The following is a 19,337-nucleotide window of genomic DNA, read 5'->3' on the forward strand; positions in this document are numbered from 1 at the left end:
AGGTTGTACGGTTTACCCAAGATACATAAAGTTGGAATTCCTATACGTCCTGTCGTCAGTTTCATTAACACTCCAGTTTCTATTTTATCAAAATTCATACTCAACACCTTAAAAAATTTAATCAACTTCACACCCCGTTTTACTGTATCAAATTCATACCAATTAGTTGATAAACTTCAACTCATCAATCTCAATCCAGACATAACTATGCTTTCTTTTGATGTAAGCAACCTATTTACTTCAGTGCCCAAAATCGAAACTTTAAGTCTGGTAAAATCACTCTTAGTCAACAAGTCTTTTCAGCCCAATGTCATTTCACCGATACTAGATATCCTTGAATTATGTCTATCTCAAGATTTCTTCCAATTCAACAACAAATTCTATAAACAACCAGATGGTTTAGCAATGGGCAGTTGCTTATCCCCATTCCTAGCTGATGTCTTTATGGATCATTTAGAGTCCAATCACATTATGAAAAATCCAGAAATTTTACATTGGTTTCGTTACGTAGATGACTGTTTGGTCTTCATCGCTGGACATCATGACTCAGCTCAACAACTACTTCTTAAAATTAACTCAATTCACCCTAATATCAAATTTACCATGGAACTAGAATCTTCTCAGGCCATTAATTTCCTTGATTTATCTATTACCAGACTTAACAACCAATTCAACTTTGGTATCTTTCGTAAACCCACCCAAACTGACCATGTAATTCATTTTTCTTCTAATCATCCTCTATCACACAAACTAGCAGCTTTCAGAAGCTTCATACACAGACTTTTCTCTATACCTATGTCAACAGATTCTTTCAACAAAGAACTCAACATTATAAAACAAATAGCTGTCAACAATGGTTACGATCCCTCTATAATAGATAAACTCATCCGTAAAAGAGAATCTAAATTGCTTCAAAATTCTGCTTTCCATCAGTCATCTTCCTCTTCTGCTATTTACAGGTCACTACCATATCATAACCCACATCTATCTGAAAAGATTAAACGTATTGTATCTAACTCTTCTGAGAATATACATATTTCTTTCAAAGTTGGAAATACCCTTGGCCACTTTTTGACAAATACTGGATACAATACACTATATGAATCGTAGTGGTGTTTATAGACTGACTTGCTCTGATTGTGATGCCTCTTACATCGGCAGGACTTACAGATCACTCTCAACCAGATCTGCTGAACATTCTAAAAGAGACACTACATCAGCTTTTTCCCATCATTTGAAAGTTAATAATCATCATCTCGACATCCCTGATGGTGTTAAATTAATTCATAACATCCAAGACAGAAACAATCTACGCCTGGATTTGTACGAGGACCTTGAGATTTCCAGAGACATGAGGACCAGCCCCAATTGCGTTAATCGTCAAACAACTTTAAATCGTCCTTTCACTCCTATCCATCGACAACTATTCCCTTAATCCAACCCTAGTTTTCTCTCATTTTTCCTCTCACCCCCCTTCCCCTATACTCCTATTCTCCATTTCCCCCTCCCCCTCTTTTCCCACTACCCCACTAGTTTATAACAGTCTTCTCTTTCCATACTAATCACCCATTAACACATATCTCAACTTGCATTTCTTTTCAACTTCATTGCTGCCTCCCCCACTATCCCATCCCTCACACAGTTTTGATTCTTCTATTTTCCTATCCTTCATATTTTTCTCCACTCCTAGTCATTTCTGGTTTGACCTTGTGTCTCTGTCTCTTTTTCAGGTCCTCTATATCTCATCTCACTGTCTCATCTCCTGTCTCTTTGGAATGTTCTTCACACTCACTTATCCTGTTGCCTGTTATGTTACTTACTCATTTTCTCTCATCTCCGCTTACAATAATAAAAAAAAAAAAAAAAAAAAAAAAAAAAAAAAAAAAAAAAAAAAAAAACACCATACATCCAATCACTCTGGTCTGTCATATATATCACTTTCCTTACTTAGTAACATTCTGTCACTGCTTTCTTTTTAGATTCTTAGACTTTACTTAACAATAGGATACTGCACACCTATATCCATTACGACCCATTCAGTCAAACTTCTTTCATAAGTTTTATTGCATTCACTATTCTTCTTTTTTCATCTATCTTTTCATTTCCATTCATATCAGGCAACTTCCAATATCCATTTATCCCAATTTAAAATAAAAATTTTTTCACATTTTGCATTTGTTTGATTTCAGTTACAATCACATACGTTCATAAAGTTTGTGCACTTAAATATATATCATTTAGTTCAGTCTATTTACTCCACTATCACCAATAGAAATCAATCTCATACTTTTCTATTTCATATACCCATTCAATTTAGATTCTTCTTTACATACTGACACCAACCCACAATTTGACCTATATTGGTAGCTCTCATTCTAATTATTTTATTCACTATTCCACGTTGGTAGACTATCAAGATACATTACTTCCAATTCATTCAGTCCTTTCAAAACTACATAAAGATGAATTAGACTTTATGTCACATAGTTTAATTTTATTATTTTATTACATACTCTCATTCATTTCACAATACTATATACAATCATATCCTTCACACATATATCTACCTCACTAACAGTAATCTTTAGTTATTTAATTTTGTTAACAACTATTTTCCAACTTTTAACAGACATAATTATTCATTACAATAGTATAATAATAAATTTAACACAACATATAGCCACCTTTTGTATATATACTGTTTTCTCGCAATATTCTACCGTTTACCTTCAACCTGTTGTCTGCTTGCCTTGTTAGGCAACCAACATTTCATCACATAAAAACACTCTTAAATTCTGGTTTTCTCGGCTTGTTTAGCTTTGTTTTTCCATGCAAGTCTAATTATCTTACTATGTAGTGTATTTCCTTGTTTCCACAAACTTAACTTTCAACTCGTCATTTCACATCCGATGACGTCACAACTTAAACCACGTAATATATCTGCATTAAATTTAATGAATCTATAAGTTATTCTGGAATAGAGAGTTGCTAATTTAAACTTTACAGTAGATTTTATTATTCAAATAATTTAAATTATTTTTGCAGACAAACCTCCGCATTTTATTAAAAAATCCAAAATCAAATGAAACTTTAACCAAAAATTGGCTTTATCTTGTCATGTCATGTCACCCTTGTCAAATTGTAAATCCACTTCATAATTTCTCAGTTGGTCTGTGCCCATTGAATTGGCAAGTACCTAGTATCTTCGAGCAGGGAACCATGGCACCCTTTTAGCATTTGTTCCACTTTATCCATTAACATCGACTTGTAGTCATAACATTTTAACATATTACATTATGTAAACCATATATGATGATGTTAACACTATTTACGGTGTGCTAGTTTCAAAATACTCGACAGGATGTAAGTATTCCCACACTTTTTTCATTTTAACAGTCACATTTTTAACCCTTTGCTTTAATCTAACGTGGAAATACTTCATTCTAGGCACTGAAGATGTTCTGTTTAGAACGAAAACGTTCTGCAATCGATGACATTTTATAGTTTTTAAATAAACGATTTTATACCAGAATACATCTCGAAGTTTTTACTTCTGTATTGGTTTTTTAAACTATGGTATACAGCCAACTATTGGGATTTTCCCATTGATTTTTTATTAATGACAGTATGGTCAATTTGGCTCTTCAGTATTTGCGACTAGCAACACGACGAAACAACTTGAAACTCGATATATGGTTTATTCAACAGTGTCTCAAATTCAAAGTTTTTCCAACTTTTAGTATAGTCAGGACATCAAAAAATGTACCACCCAACATCAGGACTTCACTACAGATAAAACTTATGAAAAAAGAGATATGTTCACATTATAGTAAACTTAATTACATCAATTGTAAGCTTAAGGTAATGTATGATTCTTTGCTCGATATTATAGGATTCATTAACTTCAATAATTTTTTGACAGATGTGCATGACAAGGTAGATGCTTCTAACACAATTAAATTCAATAGAGTACATAACAAGCTTATTAATCTCATTAGAGACAAAACTGTATATGATCAAGCCTCTCAGGATAGAAATAACAATAAAAAGTTTTCAGATTTTCAATTCCACCCTAGAATAAAGAACCTTACCGATATCAGCTTTTCAACAGATGAAATCAAATTATTAAACTATGGTCTCAAATACTCCGTCCCTAAAGATTTATCTTTACACGATCTTGAGAGTCTATCTATTGAGACAGATGTAGTAATCCAAAACCTTTCATTATCTCTTTCGCAAAGAACGTCAACTAGAAATTCCTGTTACCGTTACATAAATAAATATAAAAATAAGATTTCTTCATCTTCAAATTCTTCTTCTTCTCAGAACTCTTCTTTTATTGATAATCTATCATTTAAACAAGCTCAATCTCATCTCAAAACTCTTAAATCAATTAAACATAAAATTGCTAATCACAACCTAATTTTTTCTAAAGCTGATAAAGGTAATTGTTTGGTTATTCTAGACCGTGATACTTACAACAATAAAGTTTCATCTTTTCTAGATGACAACCACTTCATTATTTTACCAACTGATCCTTCCAAGAGATTCATAAGTAAATTGAAAGATAACATCAAAAAACACTCTGAATTTTTATCCAATTATGAGGCCCCTTACAACAAACTGCCTGGCAACCCTCTTATTCCGAGGTTGTACGGTTTACCCAAGATACATAAAGTTGGAATTCCTATACGTCCTGTCGTCAGTTTCATTAACACTCCAGTTTCTATTTTATCAAAATTCATACTCAACACCTTAAAAAATTTAATCAACTTCACACCCCGTTTTACTGTATCAAATTCATACCAATTAGTTGATAAACTTCAACTCATCAATCTCAATCCAGACATAACTATGCTTTCTTTTGATGTAAGCAACCTATTTACTTCAGTGCCCAAAATCGAAACTTTAAGTCTGGTAAAATCACTCTTAGTCAACAAGTCTTTTCAGCCCAATGTCATTTCACCGATACTAGATATCCTTGAATTATGTCTATCTCAAGATTTCTTCCAATTCAACAACAAATTCTATAAACAACCAGATGGTTTAGCAATGGGCAGTTGCTTATCCCCATTCCTAGCTGATGTCTTTATGGATCATTTAGAGTCCAATCACATTATGAAAAATCCAGAAATTTTACATTGGTTTCGTTACGTAGATGACTGTTTGGTCTTCATCGCTGGACATCATGACTCAGCTCAACAACTACTTCTTAAAATTAACTCAATTCACCCTAATATCAAATTTACCATGGAACTAGAATCTTCTCAGGCCATTAATTTCCTTGATTTATCTATTACCAGACTTAACAACCAATTCAACTTTGGTATCTTTCGTAAACCCACCCAAACTGACCATGTAATTCATTTTTCTTCTAATCATCCTCTATCACACAAACTAGCAGCTTTCAGAAGCTTCATACACAGACTTTTCTCTATACCTATGTCAACAGATTCTTTCAACAAAGAACTCAACATTATAAAACAAATAGCTGTCAACAATGGTTACGATCCCTCTATAATAGATAAACTCATCCGTAAAAGAGAATCTAAATTGCTTCAAAATTCTGCTTTCCATCAGTCATCTTCCTCTTCTGCTATTTACAGGTCACTACCATATCATAACCCACATCTATCTGAAAAGATTAAACGTATTGTATCTAACTCTTCTGAGAATATACATATTTCTTTCAAAGTTGGAAATACCCTTGGCCACTTTTTGACAAATACTAAGGATACAATACACTATATGAATCGTAGTGGTGTTTATAGACTGACTTGCTCTGATTGTGATGCCTCTTACATCGGCAGGACTTACAGATCACTCTCAACCAGATCTGCTGAACATTCTAAAAGAGACACTACATCAGCTTTTTCCCATCATTTGAAAGTTAATAATCATCATCTCGACATCCCTGATGGTGTTAAATTAATTCATAACATCCAAGACAGAAACAATCTACGCCTGGATTTGTACGAGGACCTTGAGATTTCCAGAGACATGAGGACCAGCCCCAATTGCGTTAATCGTCAAACAACTTTAAATCGTCCTTTCACTCCTATCCATCGACAACTATTCCCTTAATCCAACCCTAGTTTTCTCTCATTTTTCCTCTCACCCCCCTTCCCCTATACTCCTATTCTCCATTTCCCCCTCCCCCTCTTTTCCCACTACCCCACTAGTTTATAACAGTCTTCTCTTTCCATACTAATCACCCATTAACACATATCTCAACTTGCATTTCTTTTCAACTTCATTGCTGCCTCCCCCACTATCCCATCCCTCACACAGTTTTGATTCTTCTATTTTCCTATCCTTCATATTTTTCTCCACTCCTAGTCATTTCTGGTTTGACCTTGTGTCTCTGTCTCTTTTTCAGGTCCTCTATATCTCATCTCACTGTCTCATCTCCTGTCTCTTTGGAATGTTCTTCACACTCACTTATCCTGTTGCCTGTTATGTTACTTACTCATTTTCTCTCATCTCCGCTTACAATAATAAAAAAAAAAAAAAAAAAAAAAAAACACCATACATCCAATCACTCTGGTCTGTCATATATATCACTTTCCTTACTTAGTAACATTCTGTCACTGCTTTCTTTTTAGATTCTTAGACTTTACTTAACAATAGGATACTGCACACCTATATCCATTACGACCCATTCAGTCAAACTTCTTTCATAAGTTTTATTGCATTCACTATTCTTCTTTTTTCATCTATCTTTTCATTTCCATTCATATCAGGCAACTTCCAATATCCATTTATCCCAATTTAAAATAAAAATTTTTTCACATTTTGCATTTGTTTGATTTCAGTTACAATCACATACGTTCATAAAGTTTGTGCACTTAAATATATATCATTTAGTTCAGTCTATTTACTCCACTATCACCAATAGAAATCAATCTCATACTTTTCTATTTCATATACCCATTCAATTTAGATTCTTCTTTACATACTGACACCAACCCACAATTTGACCTATATTGGTAGCTCTCATTCTAATTATTTTATTCACTATTCCACGTTGGTAGACTATCAAGATACATTACTTCCAATTCATTCAGTCCTTTCAAAACTACATAAAGATGAATTAGACTTTATGTCACATAGTTTAATTTTATTATTTTATTACATACTCTCATTCATTTCACAATACTATATACAATCATATCCTTCACACATATATCTACCTCACTAACAGTAATCTTTAGTTATTTAATTTTGTTAACAACTATTTTCCAACTTTTAACAGACATAATTATTCATTACAATAGTATAATAATAAATTTAACACAACATATAGCCACCTTTTGTATATATACTGTTTTCTCGCAATATTCTACCGTTTACCTTCAACCTGTTGTCTGCTTGCCTTGTTAGGCAACCAACATTTCATCACATAAAAACACTCTTAAATTCTGGTTTTCTCGGCTTGTTTAGCTTTGTTTTTCCATGCAAGTCTAATTATCTTACTATGTAGTGTATTTCCTTGTTTCCACAAACTTAACTTTCAACTCGTCATTTCACATCCGATGACGTCACAACTTAAACCACGTAATATATCTGCATTAAATTTAATGAATCTATAAGTTATTCTGGAATAGAGAGTTGCTAATTTAAACTTTACAGTAGATTTTATTATTCAAATAATTTAAATTATTTTTGCAGACAAACCTCCGCATTTTATTAAAAAATCCAAAATCAAATGAAACTTTAACCAAAAATTGGCTTTATCTTGTCATGTCATGTCACCCTTGTCAAATTGTAAATCCACTTCATAATTTCTCAGTTGGTCTGTGCCCATTGAATTGGCAAGTACCTAGTATCTTCGAGCAGGGAACCATGGCACCCTTTTAGCATTTGTTCCACTTTATCCATTAACATCGACTTGTAGTCATAACATTTTAACATATTACATTATGTAAACCATATATGATGATGTTAACACTATTTACGGTGTGCTAGTTTCAAAATACTCGACAGGATGTAAGTATTCCCACACTTTTTTCATTTTAACAGTCACATTTTTAACCCTTTGCTTTAATCTAACGTGGAAATACTTCATTCTAGGCACTGAAGATGTTCTGTTTAGAACGAAAACGTTCTGCAATCGATGACATTTTATAGTTTTTAAATAAACGATTTTATACCAGAATACATCTCGAAGTTTTTACTTCTGTATTGGTTTTTTAAACTATGGTATACAGCCAACTATTGGGATTTTCCCATTGATTTTTTATTAATGACAGTATGGTCAATTTGGCTCTTCAGTATTTGCGACTAGCAACACGACGAAACAACTTGAAACTCGATATATGGTTTATTCAACAGTGTCTCAAATTCAAAGTTTTTCCAACTTTTAGTATAGTCAGGACATCAAAAAATGTACCACCCAACATCAGGACTTCACTACAGATAAAACTTATGAAAAAAGAGATATGTTCACATTATAGTAAACTTAATTACATCAATTGTAAGCTTAAGGTAATGTATGATTCTTTGCTCGATATTATAGGATTCATTAACTTCAATAATTTTTTGACAGATGTGCATGACAAGGTAGATGCTTCTAACACAATTAAATTCAATAGAGTACATAACAAGCTTATTAATCTCATTAGAGACAAAACTGTATATGATCAAGCCTCTCAGGATAGAAATAACAATAAAAAGTTTTCAGATTTTCAATTCCACCCTAGAATAAAGAACCTTACCGATATCAGCTTTTCAACAGATGAAATCAAATTATTAAACTATGGTCTCAAATACTCCGTCCCTAAAGATTTATCTTTACACGATCTTGAGAGTCTATCTATTGAGACAGATGTAGTAATCCAAAACCTTTCATTATCTCTTTCGCAAAGAACGTCAACTAGAAATTCCTGTTACCGTTACATAAATAAATATAAAAATAAGATTTCTTCATCTTCAAATTCTTCTTCTTCTCAGAACTCTTCTTTTATTGATAATCTATCATTTAAACAAGCTCAATCTCATCTCAAAACTCTTAAATCAATTAAACATAAAATTGCTAATCACAACCTAATTTTTTCTAAAGCTGATAAAGGTAATTGTTTGGTTATTCTAGACCGTGATACTTACAACAATAAAGTTTCATCTTTTCTAGATGACAACCACTTCATTATTTTACCAACTGATCCTTCCAAGAGATTCATAAGTAAATTGAAAGATAACATCAAAAAACACTCTGAATTTTTATCCAATTATGAGGCCCCTTACAACAAACTGCCTGGCAACCCTCTTATTCCGAGGTTGTACGGTTTACCCAAGATACATAAAGTTGGAATTCCTATACGTCCTGTCGTCAGTTTCATTAACACTCCAGTTTCTATTTTATCAAAATTCATACTCAACACCTTAAAAAATTTAATCAACTTCACACCCCGTTTTACTGTATCAAATTCATACCAATTAGTTGATAAACTTCAACTCATCAATCTCAATCCAGACATAACTATGCTTTCTTTTGATGTAAGCAACCTATTTACTTCAGTGCCCAAAATCGAAACTTTAAGTCTGGTAAAATCACTCTTAGTCAACAAGTCTTTTCAGCCCAATGTCATTTCACCGATACTAGATATCCTTGAATTATGTCTATCTCAAGATTTCTTCCAATTCAACAACAAATTCTATAAACAACCAGATGGTTTAGCAATGGGCAGTTGCTTATCCCCATTCCTAGCTGATGTCTTTATGGATCATTTAGAGTCCAATCACATTATGAAAAATCCAGAAATTTTACATTGGTTTCGTTACGTAGATGACTGTTTGGTCTTCATCGCTGGACATCATGACTCAGCTCAACAACTACTTCTTAAAATTAACTCAATTCACCCTAATATCAAATTTACCATGGAACTAGAATCTTCTCAGGCCATTAATTTCCTTGATTTATCTATTACCAGACTTAACAACCAATTCAACTTTGGTATCTTTCGTAAACCCACCCAAACTGACCATGTAATTCATTTTTCTTCTAATCATCCTCTATCACACAAACTAGCAGCTTTCAGAAGCTTCATACACAGACTTTTCTCTATACCTATGTCAACAGATTCTTTCAACAAAGAACTCAACATTATAAAACAAATAGCTGTCAACAATGGTTACGATCCCTCTATAATAGATAAACTCATCCGTAAAAGAGAATCTAAATTGCTTCAAAATTCTGCTTTCCATCAGTCATCTTCCTCTTCTGCTATTTACAGGTCACTACCATATCATAACCCACATCTATCTGAAAAGATTAAACGTATTGTATCTAACTCTTCTGAGAATATACATATTTCTTTCAAAGTTGGAAATACCCTTGGCCACTTTTTGACAAATACTAAGGATACAATACACTATATGAATCGTAGTGGTGTTTATAGACTGACTTGCTCTGATTGTGATGCCTCTTACATCGGCAGGACTTACAGATCACTCTCAACCAGATCTGCTGAACATTCTAAAAGAGACACTACATCAGCTTTTTCCCATCATTTGAAAGTTAATAATCATCATCTCGACATCCCTGATGGTGTTAAATTAATTCATAACATCCAAGACAGAAACAATCTACGCCTGGATTTGTACGAGGACCTTGAGATTTCCAGAGACATGAGGACCAGCCCCAATTGCGTTAATCGTCAAACAACTTTAAATCGTCCTTTCACTCCTATCCATCGACAACTATTCCCTTAATCCAACCCTAGTTTTCTCTCATTTTTCCTCTCACCCCCCTTCCCCTATACTCCTATTCTCCATTTCCCCCTCCCCCTCTTTTCCCACTACCCCACTAGTTTATAACAGTCTTCTCTTTCCATACTAATCACCCATTAACACATATCTCAACTTGCATTTCTTTTCAACTTCATTGCTGCCTCCCCCACTATCCCATCCCTCACACAGTTTTGATTCTTCTATTTTCCTATCCTTCATATTTTTCTCCACTCCTAGTCATTTCTGGTTTGACCTTGTGTCTCTGTCTCTTTTTCAGGTCCTCTATATCTCATCTCACTGTCTCATCTCCTGTCTCTTTGGAATGTTCTTCACACTCACTTATCCTGTTGCCTGTTATGTTACTTACTCATTTTCTCTCATCTCCGCTTACAATAATAAAAAAAAAAAAAAAAAAAAAAAAAAAAAACACCATACATCCAATCACTCTGGTCTGTCATATATATCACTTTCCTTACTTAGTAACATTCTGTCACTGCTTTCTTTTTAGATTCTTAGACTTTACTTAACAATAGGATACTGCACACCTATATCCATTACGACCCATTCAGTCAAACTTCTTTCATAAGTTTTATTGCATTCACTATTCTTCTTTTTTCATCTATCTTTTCATTTCCATTCATATCAGGCAACTTCCAATATCCATTTATCCCAATTTAAAATAAAAATTTTTTCACATTTTGCATTTGTTTGATTTCAGTTACAATCACATACGTTCATAAAGTTTGTGCACTTAAATATATATCATTTAGTTCAGTCTATTTACTCCACTATCACCAATAGAAATCAATCTCATACTTTTCTATTTCATATACCCATTCAATTTAGATTCTTCTTTACATACTGACACCAACCCACAATTTGACCTATATTGGTAGCTCTCATTCTAATTATTTTATTCACTATTCCACGTTGGTAGACTATCAAGATACATTACTTCCAATTCATTCAGTCCTTTCAAAACTACATAAAGATGAATTAGACTTTATGTCACATAGTTTAATTTTATTATTTTATTACATACTCTCATTCATTTCACAATACTATATACAATCATATCCTTCACACATATATCTACCTCACTAACAGTAATCTTTAGTTATTTAATTTTGTTAACAACTATTTTCCAACTTTTAACAGACATAATTATTCATTACAATAGTATAATAATAAATTTAACACAACATATAGCCACCTTTTGTATATATACTGTTTTCTCGCAATATTCTACCGTTTACCTTCAACCTGTTGTCTGCTTGCCTTGTTAGGCAACCAACATTTCATCACATAAAAACACTCTTAAATTCTGGTTTTCTCGGCTTGTTTAGCTTTGTTTTTCCATGCAAGTCTAATTATCTTACTATGTAGTGTATTTCCTTGTTTCCACAAACTTAACTTTCAACTCGTCATTTCACATCCGATGACGTCACAACTTAAACCACGTAATATATCTGCATTAAATTTAATGAATCTATAAGTTATTCTGGAATAGAGAGTTGCTAATTTAAACTTTACAGTAGATTTTATTATTCAAATAATTTAAATTATTTTTGCAGACAAACCTCCGCATTTTATTAAAAAATCCAAAATCAAATGAAACTTTAACCAAAAATTGGCTTTATCTTGTCATGTCATGTCACCCTTGTCAAATTGTAAATCCACTTCATAATTTCTCAGTTGGTCTGTGCCCATTGAATTGGCAAGTACCTAGTATCTTCGAGCAGGGAACCATGGCACCCTTTTAGCATTTGTTCCACTTTATCCATTAACATCGACTTGTAGTCATAACATTTTAACATATTACATTATGTAAACCATATATGATGATGTTAACACTATTTACGGTGTGCTAGTTTCAAAATACTCGACAGGATGTAAGTATTCCCACACTTTTTTCATTTTAACAGTCACATTTTTAACCCTTTGCTTTAATCTAACGTGGAAATACTTCATTCTAGGCACTGAAGATGTTCTGTTTAGAACGAAAACGTTCTGCAATCGATGACATTTTATAGTTTTTAAATAAACGATTTTATACCAGAATACATCTCGAAGTTTTTACTTCTGTATTGGTTTTTTAAACTATGGTATACAGCCAACTATTGGGATTTTCCCATTGATTTTTTATTAATGACAGTATGGTCAATTTGGCTCTTCAGTATTTGCGACTAGCAACACGACGAAACAACTTGAAACTCGATATATGGTTTATTCAACAGTGTCTCAAATTCAAAGTTTTTCCAACTTTTAGTATAGTCAGGACATCAAAAAATGTACCACCCAACATCAGGACTTCACTACAGATAAAACTTATGAAAAAAGAGATATGTTCACATTATAGTAAACTTAATTACATCAATTGTAAGCTTAAGGTAATGTATGATTCTTTGCTCGATATTATAGGATTCATTAACTTCAATAATTTTTTGACAGATGTGCATGACAAGGTAGATGCTTCTAACACAATTAAATTCAATAGAGTACATAACAAGCTTATTAATCTCATTAGAGACAAAACTGTATATGATCAAGCCTCTCAGGATAGAAATAACAATAAAAAGTTTTCAGATTTTCAATTCCACCCTAGAATAAAGAACCTTACCGATATCAGCTTTTCAACAGATGAAATCAAATTATTAAACTATGGTCTCAAATACTCCGTCCCTAAAGATTTATCTTTACACGATCTTGAGAGTCTATCTATTGAGACAGATGTAGTAATCCAAAACCTTTCATTATCTCTTTCGCAAAGAACGTCAACTAGAAATTCCTGTTACCGTTACATAAATAAATATAAAAATAAGATTTCTTCATCTTCAAATTCTTCTTCTTCTCAGAACTCTTCTTTTATTGATAATCTATCATTTAAACAAGCTCAATCTCATCTCAAAACTCTTAAATCAATTAAACATAAAATTGCTAATCACAACCTAATTTTTTCTAAAGCTGATAAAGGTAATTGTTTGGTTATTCTAGACCGTGATACTTACAACAATAAAGTTTCATCTTTTCTAGATGACAACCACTTCATTATTTTACCAACTGATCCTTCCAAGAGATTCATAAGTAAATTGAAAGATAACATCAAAAAACACTCTGAATTTTTATCCAATTATGAGGCCCCTTACAACAAACTGCCTGGCAACCCTCTTATTCCGAGGTTGTACGGTTTACCCAAGATACATAAAGTTGGAATTCCTATACGTCCTGTCGTCAGTTTCATTAACACTCCAGTTTCTATTTTATCAAAATTCATACTCAACACCTTAAAAAATTTAATCAACTTCACACCCCGTTTTACTGTATCAAATTCATACCAATTAGTTGATAAACTTCAACTCATCAATCTCAATCCAGACATAACTATGCTTTCTTTTGATGTAAGCAACCTATTTACTTCAGTGCCCAAAATCGAAACTTTAAGTCTGGTAAAATCACTCTTAGTCAACAAGTCTTTTCAGCCCAATGTCATTTCACCGATACTAGATATCCTTGAATTATGTCTATCTCAAGATTTCTTCCAATTCAACAACAAATTCTATAAACAACCAGATGGTTTAGCAATGGGCAGTTGCTTATCCCCATTCCTAGCTGATGTCTTTATGGATCATTTAGAGTCCAATCACATTATGAAAAATCCAGAAATTTTACATTGGTTTCGTTACGTAGATGACTGTTTGGTCTTCATCGCTGGACATCATGACTCAGCTCAACAACTACTTCTTAAAATTAACTCAATTCACCCTAATATCAAATTTACCATGGAACTAGAATCTTCTCAGGCCATTAATTTCCTTGATTTATCTATTACCAGACTTAACAACCAATTCAACTTTGGTATCTTTCGTAAACCCACCCAAACTGACCATGTAATTCATTTTTCTTCTAATCATCCTCTATCACACAAACTAGCAGCTTTCAGAAGCTTCATACACAGACTTTTCTCTATACCTATGTCAACAGATTCTTTCAACAAAGAACTCAACATTATAAAACAAATAGCTGTCAACAATGGTTACGATCCCTCTATAATAGATAAACTCATCCGTAAAAGAGAATCTAAATTGCTTCAAAATTCTGCTTTCCATCAGTCATCTTCCTCTTCTGCTATTTACAGGTCACTACCATATCATAACCCACATCTATCTGAAAAGATTAAACGTATTGTATCTAACTCTTCTGAGAATATACATATTTCTTTCAAAGTTGGAAATACCCTTGGCCACTTTTTGACAAATACTAAGGATACAATACACTATATGAATCGTAGTGGTGTTTATAGACTGACTTGCTCTGATTGTGATGCCTCTTACATCGGCAGGACTTACAGATCACTCTCAACCAGATCTGCTGAACATTCTAAAAGAGACACTACATCAGCTTTTTCCCATCATTTGAAAGTTAATAATCATCATCTCGACATCCCTGATGGTGTTAAATTAATTCATAACATCCAAGACAGAAACAATCTACGCCTGGATTTGTACGAGGACCTTGAGATTTCCAGAGACATGAGGACCAGCCCCAATTGCGTTAATCGTCAAACAACTTTAAATCGTCCTTTCACTCCTATCCATCGACAACTATTCCCTTAATCCAACCCTAGTTTTCTCTCATTTTTCCTCTCACCCCCCTTCCCCTATACTCCTATTCTCCATTTCCCCCTCCCCCTCTTTTCCCACTACCCCACTAGTTTATAACAGTCTTCTCTTTCCATACTAATCACCCATTAACACATATCTCAACTTGCATTTCTTTTCAACTTCATTGCTGCCTCCCCCACTATCCCATCCCTCACACAGTTTTGATTCTTCTATTTTCCTATCCTTCATATTTTTCTCCACTCCTAGTCATTTCTGGTTTGACCTTGTGTCTCTGTCTCTTTTTCAGGTCCTCTATATCTCATCTCACTGTCTCATCTCCTGTCTCTTTGGAATGTTCTTCACACTCACTTATCCTGTTGCCTGTTATGTTACTTACTCATTTTCTCTCATCTCCGCTTACAATAATAAAAAAAAAAAAAAAAAAAAAAAAACACCATACATCCAATCACTCTGGTCTGTCATATATATCACTTTCCTTACTTAGTAACATTCTGTCACTGCTTTCTTTTTAGATTCTTAGACTTTACTTAACAATAGGATACTGCACACCTATATCCATTACGACCCATTCAGTCAAACTTCTTTCATAAGTTTTATTGCATTCACTATTCTTCTTTTTTCATCTATCTTTTCATTTCCATTCATATCAGGCAACTTCCAATATCCATTTATCCCAATTTAAAATAAAAATTTTTTCACATTTTGCATTTGTTTGATTTCAGTTACAATCACATACGTTCATAAAGTTTGTGCACTTACATATATATCATTTAGTTCTGTCTATTTTCTCCACTATCACCAATAGAAATCAATCTCATACTTTTCTATTTCATATACCCATTCAATTTAGATTCTTCTTTACATACTGACACCAACCCACAATTTGACCTATATTGGTAGCTCTCATTCTAATTATTTTATTCACTATTCCACGTTGGTAGACTATCAAGATACATTACTTCCAATTCATTCAGTCCTTTCAAAACTACATAAAGATGAATTAGACTTTATGTCACATAGTTTAATTTTATTATTTTATTACATACTCTCATTCATTTCACAATACTATATACAATCATATCCTTCACACATATATCTACCTCACTAACAGTAATCTTTAGTTATTTAATTTTGTTAACAACTATTTTCCAACTTTTAACAGACATAATTATTCATTACAATAGTATAATAATAAATTTAACACAACATATAGCCACCTTTTGTATATATACTGTTTTCTCGCAATATTCTACCGTTTACCTTCAACCTGTTGTCTGCTTGCCTTGTTAGGCAACCAACATTTCATCACATAAAAACACTCTTAAATTCTGGTTTTCTCGGCTTGTTTAGCTTTGTTTTTCCATGCAAGTCTAATTATCTTACTATGTAGTGTATTTCCTTGTTTCCACAAACTTAACTTTCAACTCGTCATTTCACATCCGATGACGTCACAACTTAAACCACGTAATATATCTGCATTAAATTTAATGAATCTATAAGTTATTCTGGAATAGAGAGTTGCTAATTTAAACTTTACAGTAGATTTTATTATTCAAATAATTTAAATTATTTTTGCAGACAAACCTCCGCATTTTATTAAAAAATCCAAAATCAAATGAAACTTTAACCAAAAATTGGCTTTATCTTGTCATGTCATGTCACCCTTGTCAAATTGTAAATCCACTTCATAATTTCTCAGTTGGTCTGTGCCCATTGAATTGGCAAGTACCTAGTATCTTCGAGCAGGGAACCATGGCACCCTTTTAGCATTTGTTCCACTTTATCCATTAACATCGACTTGTAGTCATAACATTTTAACATATTACATTATGTAAACCATATATGATGATGTTAACACTATTTACGGTGTGCTAGTTTCAAAATACTCGACAGGATGTAAGTATTCCCACACTTTTTTCATTTTAACAGTCACATTTTTAACCCTTTGCTTTAATCTAACGTGGAAATACTTCATTCTAGGCACTGAAGATGTTCTGTTTAGAACGAAAACGTTCTGCAATCGATGACATTTTATAGTTTTTAAATAAACGATTTTATACCAGAATACATCTCGAAGTTTTTACTTCTGTATTGGTTTTTTATTTATTTTTATTTTAATTTTTTTTAAATCCTTAGAAAACTAATAAGTATTTTTGAAAAATTTAAACGCAGAATGAAATATTACCTTATTACCGAGTGCCAAATGTCCCTGAAAACTTCTATTATGTTTACTTTAATAAGTTACAGGGGTGATAAACTAAGAGAAAATATAGTGTGATTTTTAATTTCAAATATCTCATTCACAAGAAACTTTTTATTTATTCTCAGGGACTTTCACACCTCGATAATGATTTAGTCTTTCATTCTGCGTTTAAATTTTTTATAAATATTTATTAGTTTTTTCAGGATTCGAAAACAAATGGACATCATGTCCGTGGTGATATTTTCCCAATCTAACATTCGCTATCTTTGTCATACAACGCACTGGGTCGAATAGAATATGGTGAAAAGACAGTGACAATTTTATATATTTGACATGGCACCGGGAATATTTTGAGTTGTTGATTAAATAATATTTATAATGTATTATCACGTCTTAAATAATTGATTTAAGACGTGAACTTAATAAAAAGTTATTTATTGTTTATTATTTATGAAAGATCCAAGCAGAGAATATACCGGGATATATTCTGTGATCCAAGTATTTTTTGTTAAAGATGTTCAAAATTGTAAGCGTTCCATACTAACACTATATTATTAAAAAATCACTTTATCACTTTTCCTCTTTCGTCGATTAAGTATTAGTTTTTATTTTACAGTATATCCATATATTATTACAATCACTGAATACATAGTTAGTGAAAACATTATCATATTAATTAACTGAATTAATAATTTAAGCAATTATAGAACTAACAGTTATCCAAGAACATTCAAAAGCCATCTCTTTAAAGTTGATGATGACATTGTCAAGTAAAGTTTACATATACATGCCAGTGAGAATTTTACTACACGTAATTTGGCATGTAAAGACAAAAAAAGTAGGGAAATATCTGCGAATTATGTACCGATGGCCTCAACAATAAATATATGAAATATACGTCAATAAATATCAAAATTGCTAAAGAAATTGTAATACATATCGCTAATACAGAATACTTTTTTCAGTTTGTTGAAATCGTCTCTTGTCTGTCCTATTCTTTATTTAATCTCTAGTGTGTATTCGTTATTTTCATTTATTGTACCCAGATATTTATATTTTTCAACTTTTTTAATTTGTTCTCCATATATTGTTATGCTTTTTTGGCGCTGTTGGGCTTTGGTTATTACCATAAATTTTGTTTTTGAAGTTTTACTTCTTTACGATCAAGAGTGAAATTTTATAATGCCTGGCGCATGCGTACACAGACAGTATGTATCTCGTTAATCTTTCAAGATATGTATGTATCAGCGCTGTCAGCGCAAATAAGTCATATAAAAGGATATTATATTAGTGTTCTTAGTAAATGTATTATTTATTATAATTTTTGTGTCTTTGGATTTGTCTTCCTCGGGAATAAGATAGTTTATAATAATAGTAAGTATATTTAAAGTGTTTTTGTGAACTTCACTTAAATTTGTCAGTATGTATGAGAAATCTTGTAACCTGTCAAGGCAAAAGGTGTATAGCTCAGTGGTAGAGCGTGTGGCCGGAGATCAAGAGGTCCCGGGTTCAAATCCCGGACGATTCATATTCTTTTTTTTTATATTTTTGGTATCGTTTTAATAATTTTTTTTAAAAGTGGTAGGTGAAGAAAGTTAGTTTAATATTTAAATAAAATACAAATAACCTGTTAAGTATATTAATTTCGTTGAAATCATAATAATAGAAGTATAACTTCTTACGTGCGTACAAAGTACACACACACACACATTCTTTTTTTTTTGTGTTTAGAGACAATCCGTTTTCTTCGCTGACTTCTACCACTCCGTCAACCATTTTTTGTA

General features: G+C 32.4%; 1 protein-coding gene across 3 annotated transcripts; it reads left to right on the forward strand.

Annotated features, from left to right (window-relative positions):
* The first annotated feature begins 3,713 nt into the window (after positions 1-3,713).
* On the forward strand, positions 3,714-17,417 carry LOC126892954 (uncharacterized). 3 transcript variants are annotated; one of them, XM_050662916.1, is made up of 2 exons: positions 3,714-3,861; positions 12,705-17,417. In XM_050662916.1, the coding sequence occupies exon 2, from the start codon at positions 12,885-12,887 to the stop codon at positions 15,339-15,341; it is 2,457 nt and encodes an 818-aa protein (XP_050518873.1). In that variant the 5' UTR covers positions 3,714-3,861; positions 12,705-12,884; the 3' UTR covers positions 15,342-17,417. The 3 variants fall into 3 exon arrangements, with proteins under 3 accessions (XP_050518873.1, XP_050518955.1, XP_050518900.1); XM_050662998.1 differs by having other exon boundaries at positions 3,734-3,861; positions 12,998-17,417; XM_050662943.1 differs by lacking the exon at positions 3,714-3,861 and adding an exon at positions 8,367-8,487 and having other exon boundaries at positions 12,998-17,417.
* Positions 17,418-19,337: the final 1,920 nt, after the last annotated feature.

Source organism: Diabrotica virgifera, chromosome 1, assembly GCF_917563875.1.
Source record: "Diabrotica virgifera virgifera chromosome 1, PGI_DIABVI_V3a".
NCBI classification, from domain to species: domain Eukaryota; kingdom Metazoa; phylum Arthropoda; class Insecta; order Coleoptera; family Chrysomelidae; genus Diabrotica; species Diabrotica virgifera.